Here is a 23,151-nt window from a genome sequence, read left to right on the forward strand (position 1 = left end):
TTAAGAACAATATCTCCGGAAAATATTTTTGACGCATCTCCCGAAGACGTTGAATTGTCAAGCTTTGAGGCCGCCCCAAACCTTGGCAATTCCAGCTCATAATGCTCATTGGGACTTGGGCGATCTCTCATTTGGGATCACCTTAAGGCATTTCGCCTGGGTAGATGTGTTCATCTCTTCCTCCTGTGAATCAACTGCTCTTCTCTTGTTCCCCACATGTTGCTTCCCTTCTCTTTGTGCAAACATTGGCTTCTTCACTTCAGTACTGATTACCAACGCTTTTACGTTTCTAGCCGTTTTGTCAGGGCGTCTTTTCACAGCTGTGCGATTTCTGGCCATCCCGATAAGACCAGGTACCGAAGCACCCGGTTTGAAAACCGTTGGAGGGACAGAAAATATTGAAGCAAAACTAGATTCCCTGGCTTCTTCAACATAATCCTTGATAAGCAGAGGGTCCGAGTAAGCATGGAAGCTCCTATTAGCTTTTATAGCAGCCGCCATCATTTTCGGAGGATTCTTGTTTAGATCAAAGCTTTCTCTTGCAGATGCATCTTCACCATATTCAAAAACATGACCCTTTCCTTTGTTAACATCTGAAATCAATATCGGAGCTGGCTCTAATCTAAGCACCGTTCTCTGAGCCACTGGATCTTTCTCCACCTCTTTAACAGACGCTTTAACCCTTTCTTCTCTGATAGGAAGATCCTGCACCGAAGCTGCTCTCAGATATGGACCATTTCAAACTTAAAAGACAACTTTATCAATAGATAAAAATATGAATCTAAATTAATATAATAGATTTAAGGTTTCCACCGTTACATGATACACACTCATGATGAGGATAATAAGACTTTCCACTATGTTGTTAAGATTCTAGATACACATAATACTAGTCAAGAAAACACACTCATGATGGTTCAACGGTGTCCTCTCAGGCAGATCGATAAAGCAGGAAGCTGAGCACTTCTTTACTGATTTTTTTCTACAAAAGAAGCCTCTGGATTATATTGGTGAAACAGTTGTGTACTGAGACCTCATTGACTTTAGTTGCTTCGACTCTGAATGCAGATTATTGCAACAAGAGGTTACAACTGAGGAGGGTCGGAAGGTTCTATTTGGTGAACAAATCACTAGGATAAGATGGGCATCTATTTGATTTTCAAAACGACATGATCAGTTGTTGGTAAAGATTTCACAATAGCAATACAATCTTTCTTCCGGGAAAGTGTTTCTTCCGATGATGACAGAAAAAAAAAAGAAGTGTTTCTTCCGAAAGAATGCTATGCATAAAAGGATAATATTATTGTTTAGTGGTATACTCGTGTTCATTAAATATTGGGACGATCCAAACTACCAAAGAAGTTATATGCTCACCATCTTGCAACATAGCTCCCCAAGTCGGTTGCAGCACCAGAACCAGGACCAAAAAGTCAAGCCTTCTTCTCCATGCTTCTCTTGGTCTATGTGTCCAATCTAACTTCAATCTTAGGAGATTTGTCAAGAAGAGAGCTTAGCTCACTTACATAGCTTGCCAAGTCAGTTGTGGAAGTAACAGAAGCAAGACTAGAGTCAGACCCTTCTTCTCCACTCTTGTCTTCCACCTGCTTTGTAGTCAGAGTGCCATAAAACACTTTCATTGCGGCTTCAGTTGAGAGAGCATGCACAGAATCGTGTAATTTACGAAACTTGTATTTAGTTTCTTGTTCATCGATCAGCTTTTCTCTGAGCTCATCTGGGAGGAAAGCTATCGCACTTCAAAAACAGAATATGTATTAGACTACTACTCGATATGCTTCACAGCCGGGAAAAAAAGCTAATCTATTAATTACCTGGAAACACCTCTAACAATACCAAACTTGTAGCCAGCAAGAACTGATTCCCTGTATCCAACGTTATAACCTTCCTGCGCAGCAGCTTCTTGCCCAGCACTAATCCCATCACGGTATCCAACCTATGACATCGAATCAGCACAAAAATCAAATCACATTTCTTTAGTAAATAAAGGCAAAACAAATTCAATTTAGAGAAAATAGTACCGTGTGAAATTTGTCACGTATCTTCTCCGTCTCCTTGTTCATTGAGTAAACTTCACTTGGTTCATCATCTGAACTTCCAAAGAAGGATCCGTCTAAACCCTCAAGATTGTGATCATCATTACCTAAACGAACGAACATTAGCGATGCGTTTAAGTTAATGCCTGCCTGCTCTAATCATATCATGAAATCTACTTAGCTCACAAAAGAATCCAAGAAAAGAGGATCCAGCTAAGAACACAGCAAGACAACAAAGAACTCATGAGCAGATGGGTTTCAGAAACATGACACACTTTATTGTATACCGTGAGAGTGAAAAAAAAATCTACAAAGAATCCATTAATGAATAGGGTTTCAAACTGAACATAAATGCCTTGGCGTCAACTTAGTACCATCACCTATGTGAAACTGCAGCACATGTTTGATAAAAGAACAAAAGCTGATCATTTACAGGCTGCTTTTAGCAATTCTATTATCATCTGAGCATATCTAGCACAACAGTACAGTAATATATCCATGTTCACACTAAGGTTTTGAAGTTTTCGGAACACAAAAGCATCTTCATCCGTAGACCCGGATGGCAGGAACAGCATTGGCAAACAAAATCTAATGTGATCAGTATAACAATACCTATAACTGAGCATAGGTTGCAAGGAGAATAGTAATAGCAAACAAAAAGTGCATGTGTAAACTAGAACAGATGGCAGGAACTGAGAAGACACCGACTTCCGTAAGTGTGTGACAGGATCACGTCAAAACAAACATGAGGATACGAATCATCCAGTAATAGAACAAGAAATTATTCTCAGTGAGGCCAAACTGAAATCTTACTAAACTATGACAACATATATTTTAGCCACAAAAAAAAAGCATTGTCAGGTACAGAGCAAGAGACAAGACACTTCAATTGCATCTAACATATATATGAAGGTAAGATTCTCACCAGGTTTCGAAAGCTGCAAACCTTCTCCGTAAAGCTCTTTGGCGAAATTAGACTTGTCATCTGTGTAATCGTAACAAACAAAACACAAAGCTTTTATTTAAAATCATAAAACTGGTATTATTATTAGTTATCACAACCTTCAGGCGGCTCCATCCGTTCTACAGCGAAGTTTGACCCAAAAGACGTCAGAGAACGGAGAGACTTCGACGGCCACTACTAGTTTAGAGATTTTCGGACTTTTTTCACTTTACTTTTTTCTACCCCTCACCCCACCCAGTTGCCTATGTCTTATGATGTGATGACTATGAGGCTCAAACCCAGTCGTTTTGTTTTCGGTTAATTTAATTTGGATTTGAAAACTGTGGGCTTATAATTCAATTCTCTACCATTTTCAATTACGTAAAAATCAATCTCAACATTCAAACTTTTGAATTCAGAATGAAAAATGTAGATTTCGATACCGATGTTGCCTTAAAAAACAGATTTGGATACATAATAAATAAATTTCATCTAAAATTTATTATATATTAAAATGTGTATAAATCATTGATTATTGTTATATAAGTTTCAGAATTTTGAACTTCATCCATTGTTTATTTAAGTTCTGAAACCTAGGGATAGGGGTGAATGTTCGGGTACCCATTCGGGTTCGGATCGGGTTTTCAGGTTTCGGGTTTTTAGGTTTAAAGATTTCAGCTCCATTCGGGTATTTCTAAATTCCGGTTTGGGTTCGATTCGGATCTTTGCGGGTTCGGTTCGGGTTCAGATAACCCATTTAAATTATTTTTAAAATTTTAATATTCATTATATGCTTAAAATTTCTCAAAATCTATAAATCAAAATAATATATTACATATAAATTTGTATAATACATGTCAAAATACTTAAAATTAACATATAAATTGGTTTGATTTAAATATTTGGATAGAAAATCAATAGATATTTCAAGCATTTTGGTGTTTTGAATATATTTTAGTCATTATAAATCTAAAAATAAGTAATATATTTAGGTATATAAATATATTTCGGTTACATTCGGGTACCCGAGATATTTCGGTTCGGGTCGGGTTCGGTTCTTTAGATACCAAAATTTTGAACCCGTTCGAATATTTAATCAATTTCGGTTCAGGTTTGGTACTACTTTTTCGGATCGGGTTCGGTTCGGTTCTTCGGATCCGGGTTTTTTGCCAAGCCCTACCTAGCGATGTTGTTTGTTATGTTATCTTAATAAGTAAACAGATTTTTTTTAAACCGTTTTAAATACCCAACCATAATATTAATTAACCTCGAAAGATAAGAATTTGGTATTCCTCAAAGTTTTCAAAAATATTCTTAGTTCATATTCGAATATATTCTTATTTCAGCTATATATATTATAAGATAACCTATCCAAAAGTGTTTTTTTTTTTGGTTAATATAGACATACAAGGAAATATATGCTATACTTAAAGGTTTAATTGTAATTAGAGTTTCTCAATATCCTAGTCTATATATAAGGTTGTGCGTAGTTGATCGTCCACCTAGTTGACATCTCCCGAGTTTCTCAATATCCTAGTCATACAAGTTTCTCAATATCCTAGTCATACAAGTCTCTATCTAATGAATCAAATCATTAAACCTATATGGTATCAGAGTCACCATATCTAAAAATTATATTCTTTTTTTTTTGCCTCCTCTAAACAACACTCAAAATGGCTTCATCCCCTATATAAACAAAAGAGACCATCGTTATCATTAACAAAATATTTTTGAGCGTCAACATGACTAATGTGACGAAACTCACTAGCACACACAATTTGATGTGGAGCAGACAAGTCCATGTGCTGTACAAACAAGAAAAACTTGTATTCAGTGCTCTCCTTTGATCCATTTCAACAACCATCCAACCACTGCTATCACGAGCCACAACAGCGTACCAAATCTGGAAAACACTGGCGGCTATGTATGCTAAACCCACATGTGGTCACATCAAACAACTGAGACAACATGTTAAAGACTGGAAGAAGAGAAATAAGACTTTTGATGAGTATATGCAGGGACTCATCACAAGGTTTGACCAACTCATGATTTTTTGTAAGCCTTAAGATACTGAAGATCAAGTGGAGTATAGTTTTATAAAGATAAGAGGGTGTATTTAGAGTAGAGAATCAAGAACAGAGGAGAATCAAAGAACAAGTAGAATACGGGAGAGAGAGAGTATTTTGAACTTAGAGAGAGTGAGACATGAGAATAATGAGGAACATATTTCCTTAATACATTTTAGGTTCTGGATACAACACTTAAATAGACAAGTAGAGATCCTAGGAAAATACTAAAACAAAGAGAATCCCACAATAAGAATAAACAATGTGACTAGTGTCCAAACTGACTTGTGCAGGCGCGCCAGGCTGACTGTGACATGTCCCAACGGCTGTCTGTCCTCCCAAGACCTTGGTTCTTCACGTGACTGGCTCCCCAACGTTTCCTTTCCTCAGATAAGTTAAGGAGAGTGTTTCTAGTTGATATTTTGCACAACTCTCCTCTTCCTTTACTTGTAAGTCACGTTGGGGCTCCTAGGTTGTACAGACAGCCTTGATACACAAGTCATCTTGAACACATGTCTAAGCCGAAGGTCTTGATACACAAGTCATCTTGAACACTTGTCTAAACCGACTCTTACTGATTCATCTCCTCTTCTTATTGCTTCATGTCAACACTCCCCCTCAAACTTGACCATAAGGACTGGTCAAGTTTGGATTCCATGAAGCATTCCCTCATTAAAACCTTTACTTGAAAAAACCACTTGGGATAAAAACCAAGTAAGGAAAAAGAGTAGAACACTTCATGGGAAGAGGATCAGTGACAAGAGAGGTCTATGAGTCCAAGCTTAGGATGAATGAACTCACAAACCTTGATGTTGGCTGCCTTGGTAAAGATGTCAGCCAGTTGATCTCCACTTCTTATGTAGCATGGAAGAATGACTTGCTGCTCCACCGCTTGTCTCACCTTGTGACAGTTCACTTCTATGTGTTTTGTTCTCTCATGAAAGACAGAGTTGGAGGCAATGTGTATTTCTGCCTGGTTATCACAGTGCATAGTCATAGGTGTGGTGATCTCAATACCCAAGTCCTTTAGCAGTCCCTTGATCCATATGAGTTCACTAGTGAGCTTCCTCATAGATCGGTATTCTGCCTCAACACTTGAGCAAGAGACTACCTTCTGCTTCTTAGTCTTCTAAGTGACTAGGTTCCCTCCAATAAAGGTGCATTAACCGGTTGTTGATCTCCTATCAACTCTGTCTCCAGCCCAATCAGCATCACAATATCCCACAACTTCAGTACACTTGTTACACGCCATCCATACTCCTTGACCAGGAGCCTCTCTCAAGTATCTCAAGATCCTCTCGACTATGTTCCAGTGATGAACCTTAGGTGCTTGCATGTGTTGGCTAACTTGATTCACAGCAAAGCAAACATCTGGGCGAGTGATTGTAAGGTATATGAGCTTCCCAACCACTCTTTTATACTTCTTGACATCTTCAAAAGGAGTGGCTTCATACTCCCCTTCTCGCAGTACCTTGTAGCCTTCTTCCAATGGTGTCTTGGCTTGTCTACTTCCAAGGTTTCCTGCCTCATTTAAAATGTCAAGTGTGTACTTCCTTTGGGATAAGAAGAGCTCCTCTTTAGATCGACATATTTCAATCCCTAGGAAGTACTTTAATTCTCCCAAATCCTTAATATCAAAGGCATTTTTAAGAAAAGTTTTAGTTGAGATGATACCTTCCTTGTTGCTACCAGTGATGATAATATCATCAACATATACCAAGATGACTACAATACCTTGCTGGCTGGTTAGAGTAAAGAGGGAGTGATCAGCTTCTATTTGACAAAACCTCTCCCATTGAGTGTTGTCCTTAGCTTATGGTACCAGGCTCTTGGAGATTGCTTCAAGCCATATATTGCCTTCTTTAGCCTTAGCACATTCCCTGGTTTAACTATGTTCTCTAGGCCAGGAGGTGGCCTCATGTATACTTCATCATCCAACTCTCCTTGGAGAAAGGCATTCTTCACATCCATCTGCCTTAGATCCCACTCTAGATTGATAGCAAGTGATAGGAGGATTCTTATGGTGTGTAACTTGGCTACTGGTGCAAAGGTATCCAGATAATCCTCTCCATACACCTGAGTGTATCCTCTTGCCACTAACCTTGTCTTCTTCCTTTCTGGTTTTCCATTGGCTAGATACTTAATAGTATATAACAAGCGGCTTGTCACAGCTTTCTTGCCCTTGGGAAGCTGAGTTTCAAACCATGTATCATTCATGATCATGGCTCCAATCTCATCTCCAACACTCTCTCCACTCCTCATCTTGCATAGCTTCTTCATATGTCTTTGGGATGTATTCTTGATCCAATTCTCCAATAAAGACTTGGTGTTCTTCTGGATATTGAGCAAGAGAGCATACTGCACTTGTTGGATGAGCTACAACTTCAGCATTGAAGTAGGCTCGCCATTCTGAGGCCGGTCTCTTGATTCTTGTACTCCTTCTTACTAGTTGTATCTGATCAGGTTCTACTCCATTACTAGGCTTGCCTACTTGTGCAAGAGTCTCTGATCCTCCTGATGGCATCTCATCTTGATCATGAGCTACTGAGTTCTCTTCAGCCTTTGTTTGTGCGCCAGTTTGATTCACATCAGTACCAGTACCAGTTCCATTGCCCCCCTCATGATCAGGATGAGTGACTTCAATATCTTTCTCAGCTTCTATATCACGAGTTAGAGTCTCCATGGTTTTCTCAGGTTCCTTTGGCATGTTGATGCCGAGCCTTTCTAGAATCACTCTCAGGTTGCTTGCTCTATCAGAGGCGGATTGGGACAGGTCCTTGAGTTCACTCCAACTCTGCTCACCATAGTAGCCTCTTGATTCTATGAACTTAACATCTCTGGATACCAGAACTCTCCGAGTCTCAGGTACATAGCACTTGTAGCCTTTCTGATGTGTTGAATATCCAATAAACATTGCCTTTGTGCTTCTGGCTTCCAACTTGTTTCTTAACTCGCCTGGAACCAACACAAAGCACACACACCCAGACACACGCAGATGATCTATAGATGGTTTAGTTTTGTTCAATACCTCATATGGAGTGGCATCTAGGAGGACCCTTGTGGGTGTCCGGTTGATCAGGTAAGTGGCAGTTACAACTGCATCCCCTCAAAATCGCTTAGGTACATTAGTGTGGAACATGATGCTCCTGGCAACCTCCATTAAGTGTCTATTCTTTCTCTCTGCCACACCATTTTGTTGTGGAGTGTAAGGGCAACTAGTTTGATGGATGATTCCATGTGTGACTAGATGTTGTTAGAAGGTTGTGCTAGTATATTCACCTCCATTATCTGATCTAAGAATCTTGATCTTAACATTGAAATGGTTAGTGATATAGTTCTGAAAGTTTTTAAAAGCTTCTAGCACCCTATCTTTAGATTGCAACAAAGTGATCCATGTGTACTTAGATTTTTCATCTATAAATGTCACAAAATATCTATGTTGTTCTCTAGATGTACAAGGTGCAGTCCACACATCAGAATGTATTAGATCAAAGCATTTATCATAGATGGTCATTGATTTAGGAAATACACTTTTACAATGTTTTCCTAGAATACAAGCCTCACAATCACTTTTAAAAGAAACACTAGGCAACAGGATGTTCAAGGCACGAGAATGAGGATGTCCTAATCTAGCATGCCATATTACATCTTTAGGGAATTCAGAAATAGACTTAAAAGCATAAGATGAATCAGCAGCTGGCAGTGTGTTCTCAATCAAGTACAAGTCTACCTTGGTTATACATTTGCCAAGCAACCTACTAGTCTCAATATCTTGAAAATACACATCATTAGGAGTGAAGGTAACATGACAATTCAGATCAGTAGTTACCTTTTTAACAGACAGTAAGTTTGAAGCAAAAGTGGGCATGTAAAAGGCCTTAGATAATTTGTTAAATAGCTTAAGTTCACCTACTTCTTTTAATGGGATTTTATCTCCATTTGCTATCATCACATTTCCTAGAGTTGGTTCTATGTTTTTAATCAGGTTTAAATCACTAATCATATGATGTGATGCACCAGAATCTATTACTAATGGTCTAGCTGATTTTAAAATATTCATAGAGCTACCAACAATGTGAGAGGCATTAAGAGAGGAACCAAGGGTTCTAGGGTTATCAGAGTTTTCTTTCAAGGCCTTGATGAGAGTCTCTAAGTCAGATCGCTTGATGGTCTAATCTGGATGGTTCCTGGCCGCAGAGTAAGCTGATGTTGATGCCGAGGCTCCTCCCATACCAGCATTGGAGCTTGGAGTTGGTGGAGTTGCCGGTTCTACTCCATCATTTGAGAAGTGAGCTTTAGCGTCCATGAACTGAGGGTGTGGCTCTCTAAACTTGTTTGGCTTAAGATGGGGATGAAGTATCCAGCACTTGTCCTTCATGTGGCTTTTCTTCTTGCAGTGATAACAGATTAGGACCTTCCTATCATCTTGTTTGTACACCCTTTTGTTTGCTAATGACCCTTCCTCCTTTTGGATTTGCGCACATACCTCATCTAGTGTAGGGAGGTTGTTTGATCTGAGTATGTGCTTAATAAGGTCATTTTAAGTTGGGTTCAAGGTTGGAGGAGGAAAGACCTTATCCTCTTCACGCCTTTCACTCAGGACTTTGGGATCAACTGTGTGGGGCCTGAGCATCTCAAGCTCAGCCCAAAGGGACCTGAACTTGCCAAAGTGAGCTTGAAACTCCATGTCTGCCTGGCTAAGAGCATTGATGGCCCTCTTTACTTCAAAAACTCGAGTTAGGTTGGAAATATTTCCATAAACTTTGTAGAGAGTCTCCCATAATTCTTTGGTAGTCTCACAATATATTAAAGACTCCAAGATGGCCGGATCTAGAGAGCTGTGGAGGAGAGAGAGCACCATCTGGTCTTCTTGAGACCATTTGTCTTCATCAGTCACCACTGTCTCTTTTCCATCTTCTCCTTGAAGGATCTGCTTTGGGGCTGCTTCAGTTGAGACATGGCTCCATAATCCTCTTCCTTTAAGGGCTGTTTTCACCAATCTTTGACCATAGGGAGTAGTTCATTCCCTTTAGAGTCACTGGTATTTTGGCAGGCTTGTTGTTCTCCATCTTTCACTTGTTACAAGATAGTGAATCTTGGAGAAATAAGAACAACAAGAACAGAGTATAGCTTTTACGGAAGTTGAAAGTAGGTTCAAGAGCTTTGTTGCTCTGATACCATATAGTTTTATAAAGATAAGAGGGTGTATTTAGAGTATAGAATCAAGAACAGAGGAGAATCAAAGTAAAACAAGTAGAATCCGGAAGAGAGAGAGAGAGTATTTTGAACTTAGAAAGAGAGAGACATGAGAATAACGAGGAACATATTTCCTTAATACATTTTAGGTTCTGGATACAACACTTAAATAGACAAGTAGAGATCCTAGGAAAATACTAAACAAAGAGAATCCTACAATAAGAATAAACAATGTGACTAGTGTCCAAACTGACTTGTGCAGGCGCGCCAGGCTGACTGTGACATGTCCCAACGGCTGTCTGTCTTCCCAAGACCTTGGTTCTTCACGTGACTAGTTCCCCAACGTTTTCTTTCCTCAGATAAGTTAAGAAGAGTGTTTCTAGTTGATATTTTTCACAACTCTCCTCTTCCTTTACTTGTAAGTCACGTTAGGGCTCCTAGGTTGTACGGACAGCCTTGATATACAAGTCATATTGAACACTTGTCTAAGCCGAAGGTCTTGATACACAAGTCATCTTGAACACTTGTCTAAACCGACTTTTACTGATTCATCTCCTCTTCTTATTGCCTCATGTCAACATGGAGTTTGTCATTGGTCTTCCTGAAGACTACAAAAATGTGGCTGATCAAATTGAGAATAAAGACACAACTCATTCTCTCACAAAGATTCATGAGAGGCTGCTCAACCATGAAGCAAAACTACAATCCGCTACTCTACAACAAACGATTCATCCTGTCTCATAAAACATAGCCACACATCGAGGTTCCAACACCAACAACAACTAGCGTGGCTCCAACCCCAACAACAGGAAGTTTACAAACTGAAACAACAACAAAAATAACAACAATTGGCAGAAAAACAACAATCAACATGATACATATCAGCCTCGTCCACACCTCGGGAGATGCCAACTATGTGGAACTCAAGGTCATAGTGCCCTCAAGTGTACTCAAGCTCAGCAAAACCACAACGTTTATGATGTATGCAGTCCATTTACACCTTGGCAGCCAAGAGCAAATGTGGCTATGGCATCTCAGTTCACGGCCAACAACTGGTTATCGGACAGCGAGGCAACTAACCACATCACAAGTTATCTCGCAAATATGTCTCTCCATCAGCCATATTTTGGAAACGATGAAGTACTCATAGGAAATGGGTCTAGTCTTGCAATCTCGCACACTGGTTCTTCCTTAATACCTTCAAAACTTTGACCTTTATATTTAACCAATATTCTCTGTGTTCCCAAAATCAATAAAAACTTAATATATATGTTACCATTTATCATTTATGTAACTCTAACCAAGTGTCTGTGGAATTTTTCCCCGCTCATTTTCTTGGCACGATGATACCATTATGCCAAGGACGCTAAAAACGATCTCTACAAGTGGCCAGTGACCCCATCCACCATCCATTCTCTTTTCGCTCCACCCTCACAAAAAACCAGCAGTACGCAATGGCATGCCCACTTAGGACATTCATCTTCTTCTATTTTAAGTTCTATTATTTCTCAGTTTCAATTACCTTTGTCATCTTCTACTCAGAAACATTTGTCTTGCACCCATTGTCCTATTAATAAGAGTCATAAACTGCCTTTCTCACAATCTTCTCCGATGTCCTATTAACCTCATCTCGTCCTTTACAAATCATATTCTCCCATGTCTGGAGTTCTCCCATAACCTCGATTGAAAACCATAAATACTGCCTAGTTCTTGTTGACCATTACACCAAATATACTTGGATGCACCCACTCACCATAAAATCCCAAGTTCGCGAGGTGTTCATTGCCTACAAAAATCTCGTGGATAAACTGTTTCAAACTGAAATCACAACACTCTATTCCGTTAATGGTGGTGAATTGCTAGCATTGATAATCTATATTATAATAGATCAGTTTTTGCTCATTTCTCAGCGCGCCACGTCATCGTTTTGTGGATCCCACTTTTAAAAAGTGTGAAAAAGTGTCAAACCCATGGCTCGAACCCGGGTTATTGAGATATAAACACCAACATTTATACCACTAAGCTAACTGATACCTTTGTACATTGATGGCCGAACCTAATATATATTTATGAAGGTCGGAAGCTCTTACCCCTCGGCTTCCTCTGAGGGTCTTGAATCTTTGTGACACGTCAGCAACTCCTTTATGTTTGTGGGTCCCACATTTACATAAAGTTTCTCCGATATTTTAGATTTCCTGAGATATAGTTGAGACGAGACGTAGCTCTTCGCTTCCAAGCGTTTCTGTTCTTCTTCTTCATCTCCTGAACTGTGTCTTCATCATCTCTACGCTCTACCAAGCGATCTAAGGCTAAGATCGATGCCGCTATTGAATCTGTACGTTATTTCTTGTCCAAATCTGAGTTTTTTTTGTTTCGAATCTAATTTTTGATTTTTTTATAGCTTAGGCGAACCGGCGGGGTCTTCCTCGGCGAGCCCGTGATGGAGATCTATCCTGAAGCCGATACACAAAACTGATGTAGCTGTGATGGAGATCTATCCTGAAGCCGACACACAAAACTAAATCTAATTGTTTATTGAATCTCAACAGATTTATTTCAGTAGTAAATTTAGGTGTTGATAAGGTTCATGTACGTCTCCTCGCAAAAACCCTCCAAATATGAAACGTTACACCTTCGCTGCAATTATAGATTTCTCTCACCAACTGATGTAATCAGTCATCAGTTGTGTTCTGTCTGTGTGATAATTTTGGTTAGGAAAAAAAACAAGGGTTGTAATTAATTCGATTGATTTGAAGATATGGCAACTTTGAACCCTTTTGATCTGTTGGATGACGGCGCTGAGGATCCGAGCCAGATCGCCGTTTCCATCGCTGCAGATAATCCTAAGAAACCTGCACCTGTTTCCGCCGTCTCTGCTAAGTCATCTGCTCCGTCGAGGCAGCTTGCTCAACCTGGTGAGATTCGCATAACACGATTAGCAATTTATTAAACTTTCGTGTCTATTTGATTCCATTCGTGGTATCTGATTGTTTTTTTAATGATGTTGATTAGTGAGAGAGGCTAGGAGTGATGCTCCACGTGGCGGTGGACTTGGTGGTGGAGACGGTGGATTTAGCTGTGGTCGTGGTGGTTACAACCGTGATTTTAGAGGCGGTGATGGTAACAGTAAGCCCTCTGAGGAAGCAGGCGTTTCAAAGCCTCTCTATTAGAAACGTAGTGTATATGGCGGTGCTCGTTGTGGTGGTGGTCGACGTGGTGAAGCTGGTGACGGTGAACGTCCTCGAAGGACATTCGAGCGTCATAGTGGAACTGGCAGAGAGTCTGTCCTAACCTCATTCAATTTTTTTTGTTGTTGTTGCATTAAGCTTTAAGTTTTGGTGAAGGGGTGACATCAAAAGCGAAGAAGCTGGTTGTGGAAATTGGGGAACTCCAGGAGAAGGAGTTGTTGTTGTGTAAGCATTTTCTGATGTTTTATCTCATAGTAGTGATTGTGAAATTGAATTAAAAAAGAAGCTCTGGTGTCTATTTTAGGTAGACTGAAGAAGTTGCTGGTGTTGAGACTGAGAAGCTTGCTGGTGATGAGGTTGCTGCTGATGCTAACAAGGAGAACACTGCTGAAGTGGAGGAGCAGAAAGAGTCTGAAGAAAAGGTAAGCAGATGAGTTAAGAGAGATGCTAGGTTGCTAGATTAGGACATGGAACTGAACTTACTCTTGTCTCAGCTTTTTTCTTTATTATCCTTCAATGCTTATTGGCTTGTGGTTTGGTAGGCAATGACTCTGGATGAGTATGAGAAAAATACTTGAGGAGAAGAGAAAAGCCCTTCAGTCTCAGAACACCTCTGAAAGGAAAGTTGATACTAAAGTGTTTGAATCAATGCAAAAACTCTCAAACAAGAAGAAGTCTCGATGAAATTTTCATCAAGTTGGTAAGACATATTATCTCCCAGTCTTGTCGACTAGAAACACTCTTAACCGGTTCTGAACCTTGCATTTGATCTATCTCCCAGGGTTCGGATAAGGACAAACGCAAAGAAGGTTTACATTGTTGTCTGAATGAATGAGTTTGTAAAAGTCAATAAGTTTGCTTATGGATGTGTTCTGTGGTTTACAGGCTGTGAACATCAACGAGTTTTTGAAACCAGGTGAGGGTGAGAACTACTACCGAGGAGGAGGTCGTGGTGGTCGTGGAAGGGGACGTGGTGGTCGTGATGGGGAAGGTGCTTCTGGTGGTGGATTTGATGGTTACCGTAGTGAAGCTGCGCCTGCCATTGGAGATACTGCTCAGTTCCCATCTCTTGGGGGCAAGTAGGATCCATCCTTGGAAACTTGTGCTGTCTCCTTCAGTTTTCCTCATCAAGACTGAAGTGTTTCATGCTGAGTGTTTGCCGGTCTGTTGTTGTCAGGTGTAAATTGTTAGTTGTCGTCAGTTTTTAGAGTTTCTGCAAACTTATGCATGACCTGTCTTTTTTTTTTTAACGTTTGAAACAATACCCTTTTCTATTTTGGTTTACCACTTAGTCTTTATAGTTGTTTGTTGTCTTCTCAATATGCCTTTTTTTTCCACTCAACTCATCGTCTCCCATCTCTCTTGATTTCTTATATACTGATTACGTCAAAATCTCAAGCGATCATAACCAAAATCAGATGAACCACTTTAAAAAACGAGCCCCCAAAAGAGATACCAACATCTGATTGTCTCATTCTGTCCATCTCCACGTTGATGTTATTATCTTTCTGTTCTAAAATGATTACATATGCGGTGATGCTATTTCTGACCGATGCAAATTGACGATATTCGCCCTTGCCAAATTTCAAAGGAGATTAGTGGTCGTCATCTCCGTTTCTGAGATTCACGTAACATCATGGGTATCATCCTCTTACTTTAAGATGAGAAGGTATGAACATCACGAACCTCGCACCAACTCATTAATTCATTACCATATTCTTAGCTTTGAAACAAATCGTTTTTTATCTTAGACATGGCGAATTCATGGGCTTTCTACTTTGATTCTTGATAATGAAAAGTTATTTCAGTATATATACTTAAAAATATGTAACCTTCTGTTTAGAATATGTGACTAATAACGTCTTCACTCATTGTCCACATCATATTGTAATTCATGGCTTCATGAAGTTAATTCTATATTTTTGAAGTTAATTTTGGATAAAATAAAAAAATTAATTTATTGTTCGTATAAATTGTTAAATTTTTAAATCCGAATATTATACATTTTTTACGCTATTTGATTTATATACTAACAACTACCTAAGTAAACACTAAACACTAACCAATCCCTTAAATTTCATCTTTTGAACATGGAAGCGCTAATAATGTTAATGTCCATCAAATCATTACGAAAATAAGATAATAAAATATCAACAAATATGAATTCGCTGGTCATTCTTATATCACCTTAATCAAACTGTGTAATATCCGATGTTCCATTCATCACCATAATAAATAACACGGAAAATCAAAAGTTAAAAAAAAAACTACAACAACCTATACACAACACTACACAACTCATCAAACAACGTATCCGATAGCGCGGGGGCTATGCCCCTAGTTATTGTTAAAAGTTTAGATAAAAATCTTTTATCCAATCTTGGGTTACGTTACCGTGAGCATATATGCCTTCTCTTCTATTATTTGATTGAAATGTGTATGTCAAAATAATCTTTATTAGTCCCGTAAACCCGATAATGATAGTTGTTTATTAGTCCCTAGGTTTGTAATGATGATAGCTTAAGAATATTTACGACACAAAAATTTTGTGACACTGTTAGGAAACAATAGAATATTATAGTTTCTTAAATTGGTTTCTATAATTTATGTGTATCATTTCTACAAAAAATTTAAATGATTTGATTACAGAAATATATTCAGAACTTCCTAAAGTATATCGAAAATATTAGGAAGCATATATTGTTTAATATTAATAATACAATCTAATAATCTATTCCTATAAATGCAAGCACGGCTATCGAACTAAACTGACTGGTTTTCCAAGTAAACTTTTAAAGCAAAAATAATGTAACCCATTAATTAAATAATTTATTTACACATTGTGAAGCCTTTCAAATCATGATGGATATAGTTCACATCATTTCTTAAATTAGTGGGTTTCTTCAAGAAAAGTTTTGATACTCATTTAAAACCTTTCTGTTAATTTTAAATCATTTTCTTTAAGCATAAGAGAAAACTATAGTGAAATCTTTTGGGCCGTATTCAAATCTTATATGATTGCCTTAAGCTATGTATTGGTTCAACGTGTGTAATCATATGAATAATAGTCCATGGCTCAAACCGGTATTATAACATTGAACTAAGATAAGAAATGCGTAAGTTATATAGTTAAAATATAAAAGATATGGTATATTGACAAATATATGATTTTATATGATCACAATTTTTTTTATATATATACAATTTTGGATTGTTTATATAATCACCTATACGTTGAACCGATAAATTTTTTGATCGAAATTGTGGATCAAAACTTAAAATTTATGATAGGTCGATACGTTTGATATTTTCTTTTACTAACTTAGATTTATATATTTTTCGATTTTGAAGTTACTCTAATTTTCAAAATATCAGTTTTTTATTTATTTTTACAACATAAAATGAAAAATTAAAATATTAAAAAAGACTACAAATTGGGTTAGACTTATAATTTGAAATATGGTTTATTATGAGCCACATTAACACTACAGAAATTAGTTTTTTTTTTGTTTGCAATCAATATTTTCTTCAAGTACTTGATGATGTTATTCTTTGTTTGCAACCAATACTTTATATATGATAAAAATTAGGTTAATTTGAAGCATTAACTACTACGAAAAATCATTATTAGCCTTTTCCTAAACTATGAAAACAATTAGGCAATTCATTCCTTGGTGCCAAAGTTTTTTCTTAATCTTCAATATAAATTTCCTAATTTAAGTTCTAAGAAATTGTGTAGGAAGAAAAAATATTTGATATATAAATTCGTTTGGTAATCAAGTTTTCTGCATTTATTTTTCTTTTTTATTAACAAACAAAATAATTATTCTTGCCTAATTTTTCATTATCCTATATCTGTGTATCATGTTAAAGTTAGATTTTTTTCTTCCATTCTAACCATAAAAAGACAGAATGTGTGTTACTGATTTCGGTTCGATTCAGTTGAAATTTGAATGCTATTTAACCAACATCAATAATATACACACTTTATATTATACATGTTTTCTGTTGACATGGTTTTCTTATATTTTTTTAAAGTATAAAATAATTTTTTATTTGTTTATCACATACTTTCCAAGCATATTAATTTAGAGATTCCCGATTACTTAGCTTATGTGATGAACAAAATAACAAAGAAGAATGTGCTTCATTTTTTGTTTTACTATGTGTTTTTTGAATGAATTTAGACAAATTGTACACAATTATATTATAATCCACAAAGAATCGCATTCGCCACATTCTTCGTTCAACCTTAGTCATAATACAATTAGATAACTGTCAATGTATATATTATGCTGAATAAACTCACGCTATTAATCAATAAGGCTAATACTTTTTTTTCAGTTTTTAAATGTATGTGTTGTTTGATCAAAACATTACTTTCAGAAATATATATCTACATCAATATCTATATTTTCTATATTACATATAAAAATTTATTATAATATGATTACTGATATATGGTGTTTAGTTTAGTTCTTTTAGAGTCATTTCAGGTCTGGAGTAGACTAAAGAGCTGAAGAAAGAAGCGTGAAGAAAAGAGCAAGAATTGGAGTCTTTCTCGGCGGAACAATCGAGCGGAGCAGTCTAACGCTTGATTCCACTAGGGACAACCGGACGATTGTTCCCGACATTTATGGAAATTTCCATATCTTTCAAAGATTTGCCCTAATCACTTATTCTCTCCTCTGAAGTCGATGGCGCCTCCATATAAAAAGTCATCCTTATCTTTATTTTGTTTTACGCTAGTTTTTACAAGGAGACTAAGACGATTATTGATTTGCTATTGTAAGGGAGACGGCTTCTCTTCTTCACCGAGAAGATTATCTTGAACCCTATTGATTTCTCTTGAGATTTATATGCAGTATTATTCAGTTATCATGTCTTGTTCATCTTGTGTTATGGCTGAGTAGTCGCCTAGCTCATCTAGGGTTCTAGGGTGTTGATCGCTAAGCTAAACATAAATAAGCGACTATATTGTGTCTTTGTTCATCTCTGTTCTCAATGCTAGTTATAACCTGATCACTTACTGCTAGATCTTAGGTTGAATCTGTTCATTAACCGTGTAGGGGATTACTTGATATTGAGTGAATGAGCCGTGCATCTCTAGTCAGAGAAAGTAGATACTAGAGTGATCGGTGAACCTAGCTGACTTGATCTCTATTGCTTGTGGCTTATCCTTGATCCAAACGATAGTTTAGGCGTCAAGATCGAACCGCAAAGGGAGCAGCACCACGACAATGGGTTGTTCTACTTGAGTGATCCGTGTTCTAGACTGTGTTACATCGTGCTTGAATAAATGTTTGGTTAAGCATCAACACCCGATGAGAAACCCTAGATTGGCTTCTTTTTAATATCGAATTTACTCTTTGCAATCATTTACTTTACTTGCACGTTACCACCAAAATTCAAACCCCACTTTTAGTTTTAGCTAAGTAGAAAACTCATAAGAATAAAGTGTAAACTGGTCCTCTGGATTGAATCTCAAATACTACAATTACTACTGTTAACTTGACAGTAGAAAAGGTTCAGTTTTAGGGTATCAAGTTTTGGCGCCGTTGCGACGGAGACCAGATACTTACCTCTATTTTTCAGTTCTATACTTAGTCTAAAATATCTAACTTGCTTTCCTCTCTTTGTTTCAGCCAATGATCCAGGTGCATGACCAGTAGACATACTCAGAGCAACGCACAAGGACCATTATTCACGCTAAGTAAGGAAGAGCTCGCAAGATTAGAAAGACAGAACCGTCAACAACCGCGGCCTACTAACATCAGAATGGATGATCACGGAGGCTAGGATGATCTCACTGCTGCAATGGCGCTCATGCAACAACAGATGCAGCAGATGTAGCAGACCATCAACGCACAGGAAGCTGCTCGCCAAGCAGCGGCTGAACTCGCTGCTCAGCAAGTTGAGCAACAAGGTGCTCCAAAAAGAGAGCGGAATCTTTCGCGGAACTTCCCTACCACTAGCTCCACCATCAACCCCCTGCCTGCACTCGACAGGATTATGAGATCAAGCCTGCTTTAATTGGCCTGGTGCAGAAAAAGATGTTCAACGGCCTCGCAGCTGAAATTCCTTTGGATCACATCGAAAACTTTGAGAGAGTCTGCAACTTCTCTCGCGCAAATGGAGTGCAACCAGACTACGTCAAATGCACCATGTTCTCATTCTCTCTTGATGGGAAAGCAGCTCGCTGGCTTGCCTCGCTCCCAACCGGTACACTCACTACATGGGAACAAGTCAGAGCAGCGTTCCTAAGTCACTTCTAACTGAAGACGAAAACCGCAGCTCTGAGGCATAAAATCTCCAAGTTAAGCAAAAGACCGACGAGCCTTTCTATGATGCTTGGGAGCGTTACAAGGAGTACCGAAGGGAATGCCCTCACTATGGGTTTGAGGATGACTACATACTGGAAGTGTTCTATGATGGAGTGAGCTATGAGTTTCGCAATGCTCTTGATTCCTCGAGCAATGGAGATTTCATGACCCAAACAACACCAGGCGCGTTCGCACTGATCAAAAATATGGAGTCAAGCTCACTCAACAAGAATAAGGAAAACGATCTGTCCAAGAGTGTAAATAGCACAGACGATCTGGCGGCAAAGGTTGACCATCTTCTGAAGGGCAATCAGAGCCAAGTGTTCATCATGGAGGAAGCGGCATCAGAGAACAATGTTTCAGACGCCACATCTGAAGGGGACAATACCATGGATGATCAGCAAGAAGTGGGCTACGTGAATGGACAAGGATGGCAGTACAAGAACTACCACCCGAACCCCAATGTTAGGAACAACCCTCACCTCTTTGTGTATCCTAGGACGGACAAACCGGTTGATAACGCGCAGAACAGTCCAGGATAGAACATCGACTATCAGAAACCGTACGAAGGAAGAACATATGTCCTGAGCCAGGCACAGCATAACCAGTTCCAGAACCAAAAGCAGCAGACTGCTCAACAAACTGCTTCTTCGCCAACGACTTCTACGCAAGACGAGATGAAGGGTCTAGCGACGATGATGCAGCAGTTGCTCCAGCGTCAGCAAATTCAAGGGAAAGCGTTAAATCAAGTCACCACGGACATCAACTCCAGGATGAATCATATGTTCAATGACCTGAGTACGAAATACGATAATGTAGCCAGCCATATGCGTTAGATGGACGTTCAGATCGCGCAGACAGCCAAGAGCATCAAGAGACAACAAGGTACTATGCCTGGAAAGACCGATAAGAATCTTAAGGAATGCAGTATCGTACCACTAAGGACTGGAAGAACACTACTGGATGCAGTCCCTAAGAAGTTATCAGAGGCGGATAAGGGCAAGCAAAAGGAGGGTGAGCAACCACAATCTGAAGCACCCCCTTTATCTGACGAGGAACCGGAACAGTGTGCTGAGACTGATCCAACCCCTGTGGCTACACCTGTCGAGCATGTTCCTTCGCGCGAATACACCTCTAAGGTTCCATACCCTATTCCAGCAAAGACATCTCGCAAGGATCGAGAGGAGACAAAGTGTAAAAGATGCTAGAGGATCTAACTATCAAGTTACCTCTGATGGATGCGATACATATGATACCTTCTATGAAACAGTTTAATGAAAGGTTTGATCTTTGGCAAGATCACTGGGGACAGTGAGCTATTGTTGGTTTCAAAGGAGTGCACAACAGTACTTCAGAACATGCCGATTAAGAAATTGGATGATCCAGGCAAGTTTGTTCTCTCGATACAAATTGGAAAACAGTGTTCGCTTGTTCTCTATGCAATCTGGGTTCCAGTGTCAACCTCATGCCTTACTCCGTGGCAAAACGACTGGGTTTCACAGACTTCAAACCGACAAGAATCTCCCTGGTGTTCACGGACAGATCAGTAAAGTCACTGGTGGGTATTCTGGAAGATCTCCATGTCCGAGTGGGCAACACCTTTGTTCCGGCAGATTTTGTGGTTCTCGAGGTTGAAGAAAAACCAAGAGATCCACTCATCATGGATAGTCCTTTCTTGTGCACTGCTGGTGCGATTATTGATGTTCGACAAGGGAGGATTGATCTTCACCTGGGAGATATCGCGAGGAAGTTTGAGATGAATAAACTGCTGAAGAAACCGATGATAGACACACAGACTTCCACAGTTGAAGGTGAAGATCAGGCATTATCTCCTCAAGAGGGGATGATTGAGGAAATCTTGATCGATGACCCAATCGAACTGGCTCTAACCCGAGCTGAGACTGAGCACAATGTTATGAGCGTGGACGCGGATGGGTACGACAAGATGCTTGACTCTGCCAGAAGCATGGAAAAGATGGTCGCTTATCTAAGTCTTGGGGAGCAAGACGAGAGCAATCAGAGTAGTGCAACCGAAGCAGCCGCTTCGAAAAGTGCTACAAAGCCGAACATGCAACTCACCGATCCATGGAGCGAACTGAAAGCTCCAAAGATCGAGCTCAAATCCCTCCCTACGGGGCTCAGGTACGCATTCTTGGGACCAAATTCCACCTATCCTGTTATTGTGAACTCTGAGCTGAACAATGTGGAAACCACTAAACTTTTGTGTGAGCTAAGAAAGTACCGTAAGACATTAGGATACTCTCTAGCTAACATTGATGGCATTTCACCTGATCTTTTCATGCATAGGATACATCTAGAAGATGAATCAATGACTTATATAGAACATCAGAGGAGGTTAAGTCCAAATCTTAAAGATGCTGTAAAGAAAGAGATAATAAAACTTCTAGAGGCTGGTGTGATCTATGCCATCTCTGATAGCAACTGGGTTAGCCCTGTTCATGTAGTTCCTAAGAAAGGTGGAATAACTGTCATAACAAATGAAAACAATGAATTGATCTCTACTCGAATTGTAACTGGACATCGCATGTGCATTAATTTTTGCAAATTGAATGTTGCGACTCGCAAGGATCACTTTCCACTCCCTTTCATTGATCAAATGCTTGAAAGATTGGCTAACCACCCATACTACGGCTTTTTAGATGATTATTTAAGTTTCTTTCAGATTCCCATACACCCAGATGATCAGGAGAAGACAACGTTCACATGCCCATACAACACGTTTGCCTAAAGGAGAATGTCATTCGGCTTGTGCATGCTCCTGCAACCTTTCAACGTTGTATAATGCCTATTTTTACTGATCTAATTGAGGACATAATGGAAGTTTTCATGGATGACTTTTGTGTCTATGGAAGCTCCTTTTCTGCTTGTTTGAAAAACTTGTGCAGGGTGTTGCAGTGATGCGAGGAGAAAGATCTGGTGCTCAACTCGGAGAAGTGCCACTTCATGGTCAAAGATGGGATTTTTCTCGGACACAAGATCTCCAAGAAGGAAATCGAGGTTGATAAGGCAAATATCTAGGTGATGATGAGCCTGCAACCACCAACATCAGTCAAGGGAATCCGAAGCTTCGTGGGGCCTGTCGGTTTCTACAGGAGGTTCATCAAGGACTTCTCAATGATCGCAAGACCGCTCACTAGACTGCTCTGCAAGGACACCAAGTTCGAGTTTGATAGCGATTGCTTGACTGCTTTCCATACTATAAATGGAGCCTTGATAAGTGCACCAGTCGTTCAGCCTCCAGACTGGGACTTACCTTTCGAGATCATGACAGATGCGAGTGATTTCGCAGTGGGAACAGTGCTGGGACAGCGAAAAGATAAGAAACTGCATGTGATCTACTACGCGAGCAGGATAATGGATGAA

The 23,151-nt window shown here is 39.1% G+C and overlaps 3 protein-coding genes, 1 non-coding gene and 1 pseudogene across 4 annotated transcripts; 1 reads left to right on the forward strand and 4 right to left on the reverse strand.

Moving 5' to 3' along the window:
* Positions 1-105: 105 nt before the first annotated feature.
* Positions 106-1,387, reverse strand: LOC106365831. Its single transcript, XM_013805338.1, has 2 exons — positions 1,375-1,387; positions 106-716 (listed from the first exon to the last, which is right to left on the reverse strand). The coding sequence occupies exons 1-2, from the start codon at positions 1,385-1,387 to the stop codon at positions 106-108; spliced, it is 624 nt and encodes a 207-aa protein (XP_013660792.1).
* BNAC06G08300D (protein yae1) lies at positions 1,132-3,308 on the reverse strand. Its single transcript, XM_013784845.3, has 5 exons — positions 3,114-3,308; positions 2,977-3,036; positions 2,037-2,158; positions 1,830-1,951; positions 1,132-1,752 (listed from the first exon to the last, which is right to left on the reverse strand). The coding sequence occupies exons 1-5, from the start codon at positions 3,127-3,129 to the stop codon at positions 1,461-1,463; spliced, it is 612 nt and encodes a 203-aa protein (XP_013640299.1). The 5' UTR covers positions 3,130-3,308; the 3' UTR covers positions 1,132-1,460.
* Positions 3,309-4,662: 1,354 nt separating this feature from the next.
* On the reverse strand, positions 4,663-6,980 carry LOC125588349 (uncharacterized mitochondrial protein AtMg00810-like). Its single transcript, XM_048759656.1, has 3 exons — positions 6,883-6,980; positions 6,409-6,802; positions 4,663-4,680 (listed from the first exon to the last, which is right to left on the reverse strand). Exons 1-3 carry the CDS (start codon positions 6,978-6,980, stop codon positions 4,663-4,665), a joined length of 510 nt encoding a protein of 169 aa, XP_048615613.1.
* Positions 6,981-11,534: 4,554 nt separating this feature from the next.
* LOC106365839 lies at positions 11,535-15,899 on the forward strand (annotated as a pseudogene).
* Positions 15,900-19,737: 3,838 nt separating this feature from the next.
* Positions 19,738-19,843, reverse strand: LOC125589419. Its single transcript, XR_007325611.1, has one exon. It is a non-coding gene; the product is annotated as a small nucleolar RNA R71 (small nucleolar RNA).
* Between the last annotated feature and the right edge of the window lie 3,308 nt (positions 19,844-23,151).

This window comes from Brassica napus, chromosome C6, assembly GCF_020379485.1.
Source record: "Brassica napus cultivar Da-Ae chromosome C6, Da-Ae, whole genome shotgun sequence".
NCBI lineage: Eukaryota > Viridiplantae > Streptophyta > Magnoliopsida > Brassicales > Brassicaceae > Brassica > Brassica napus.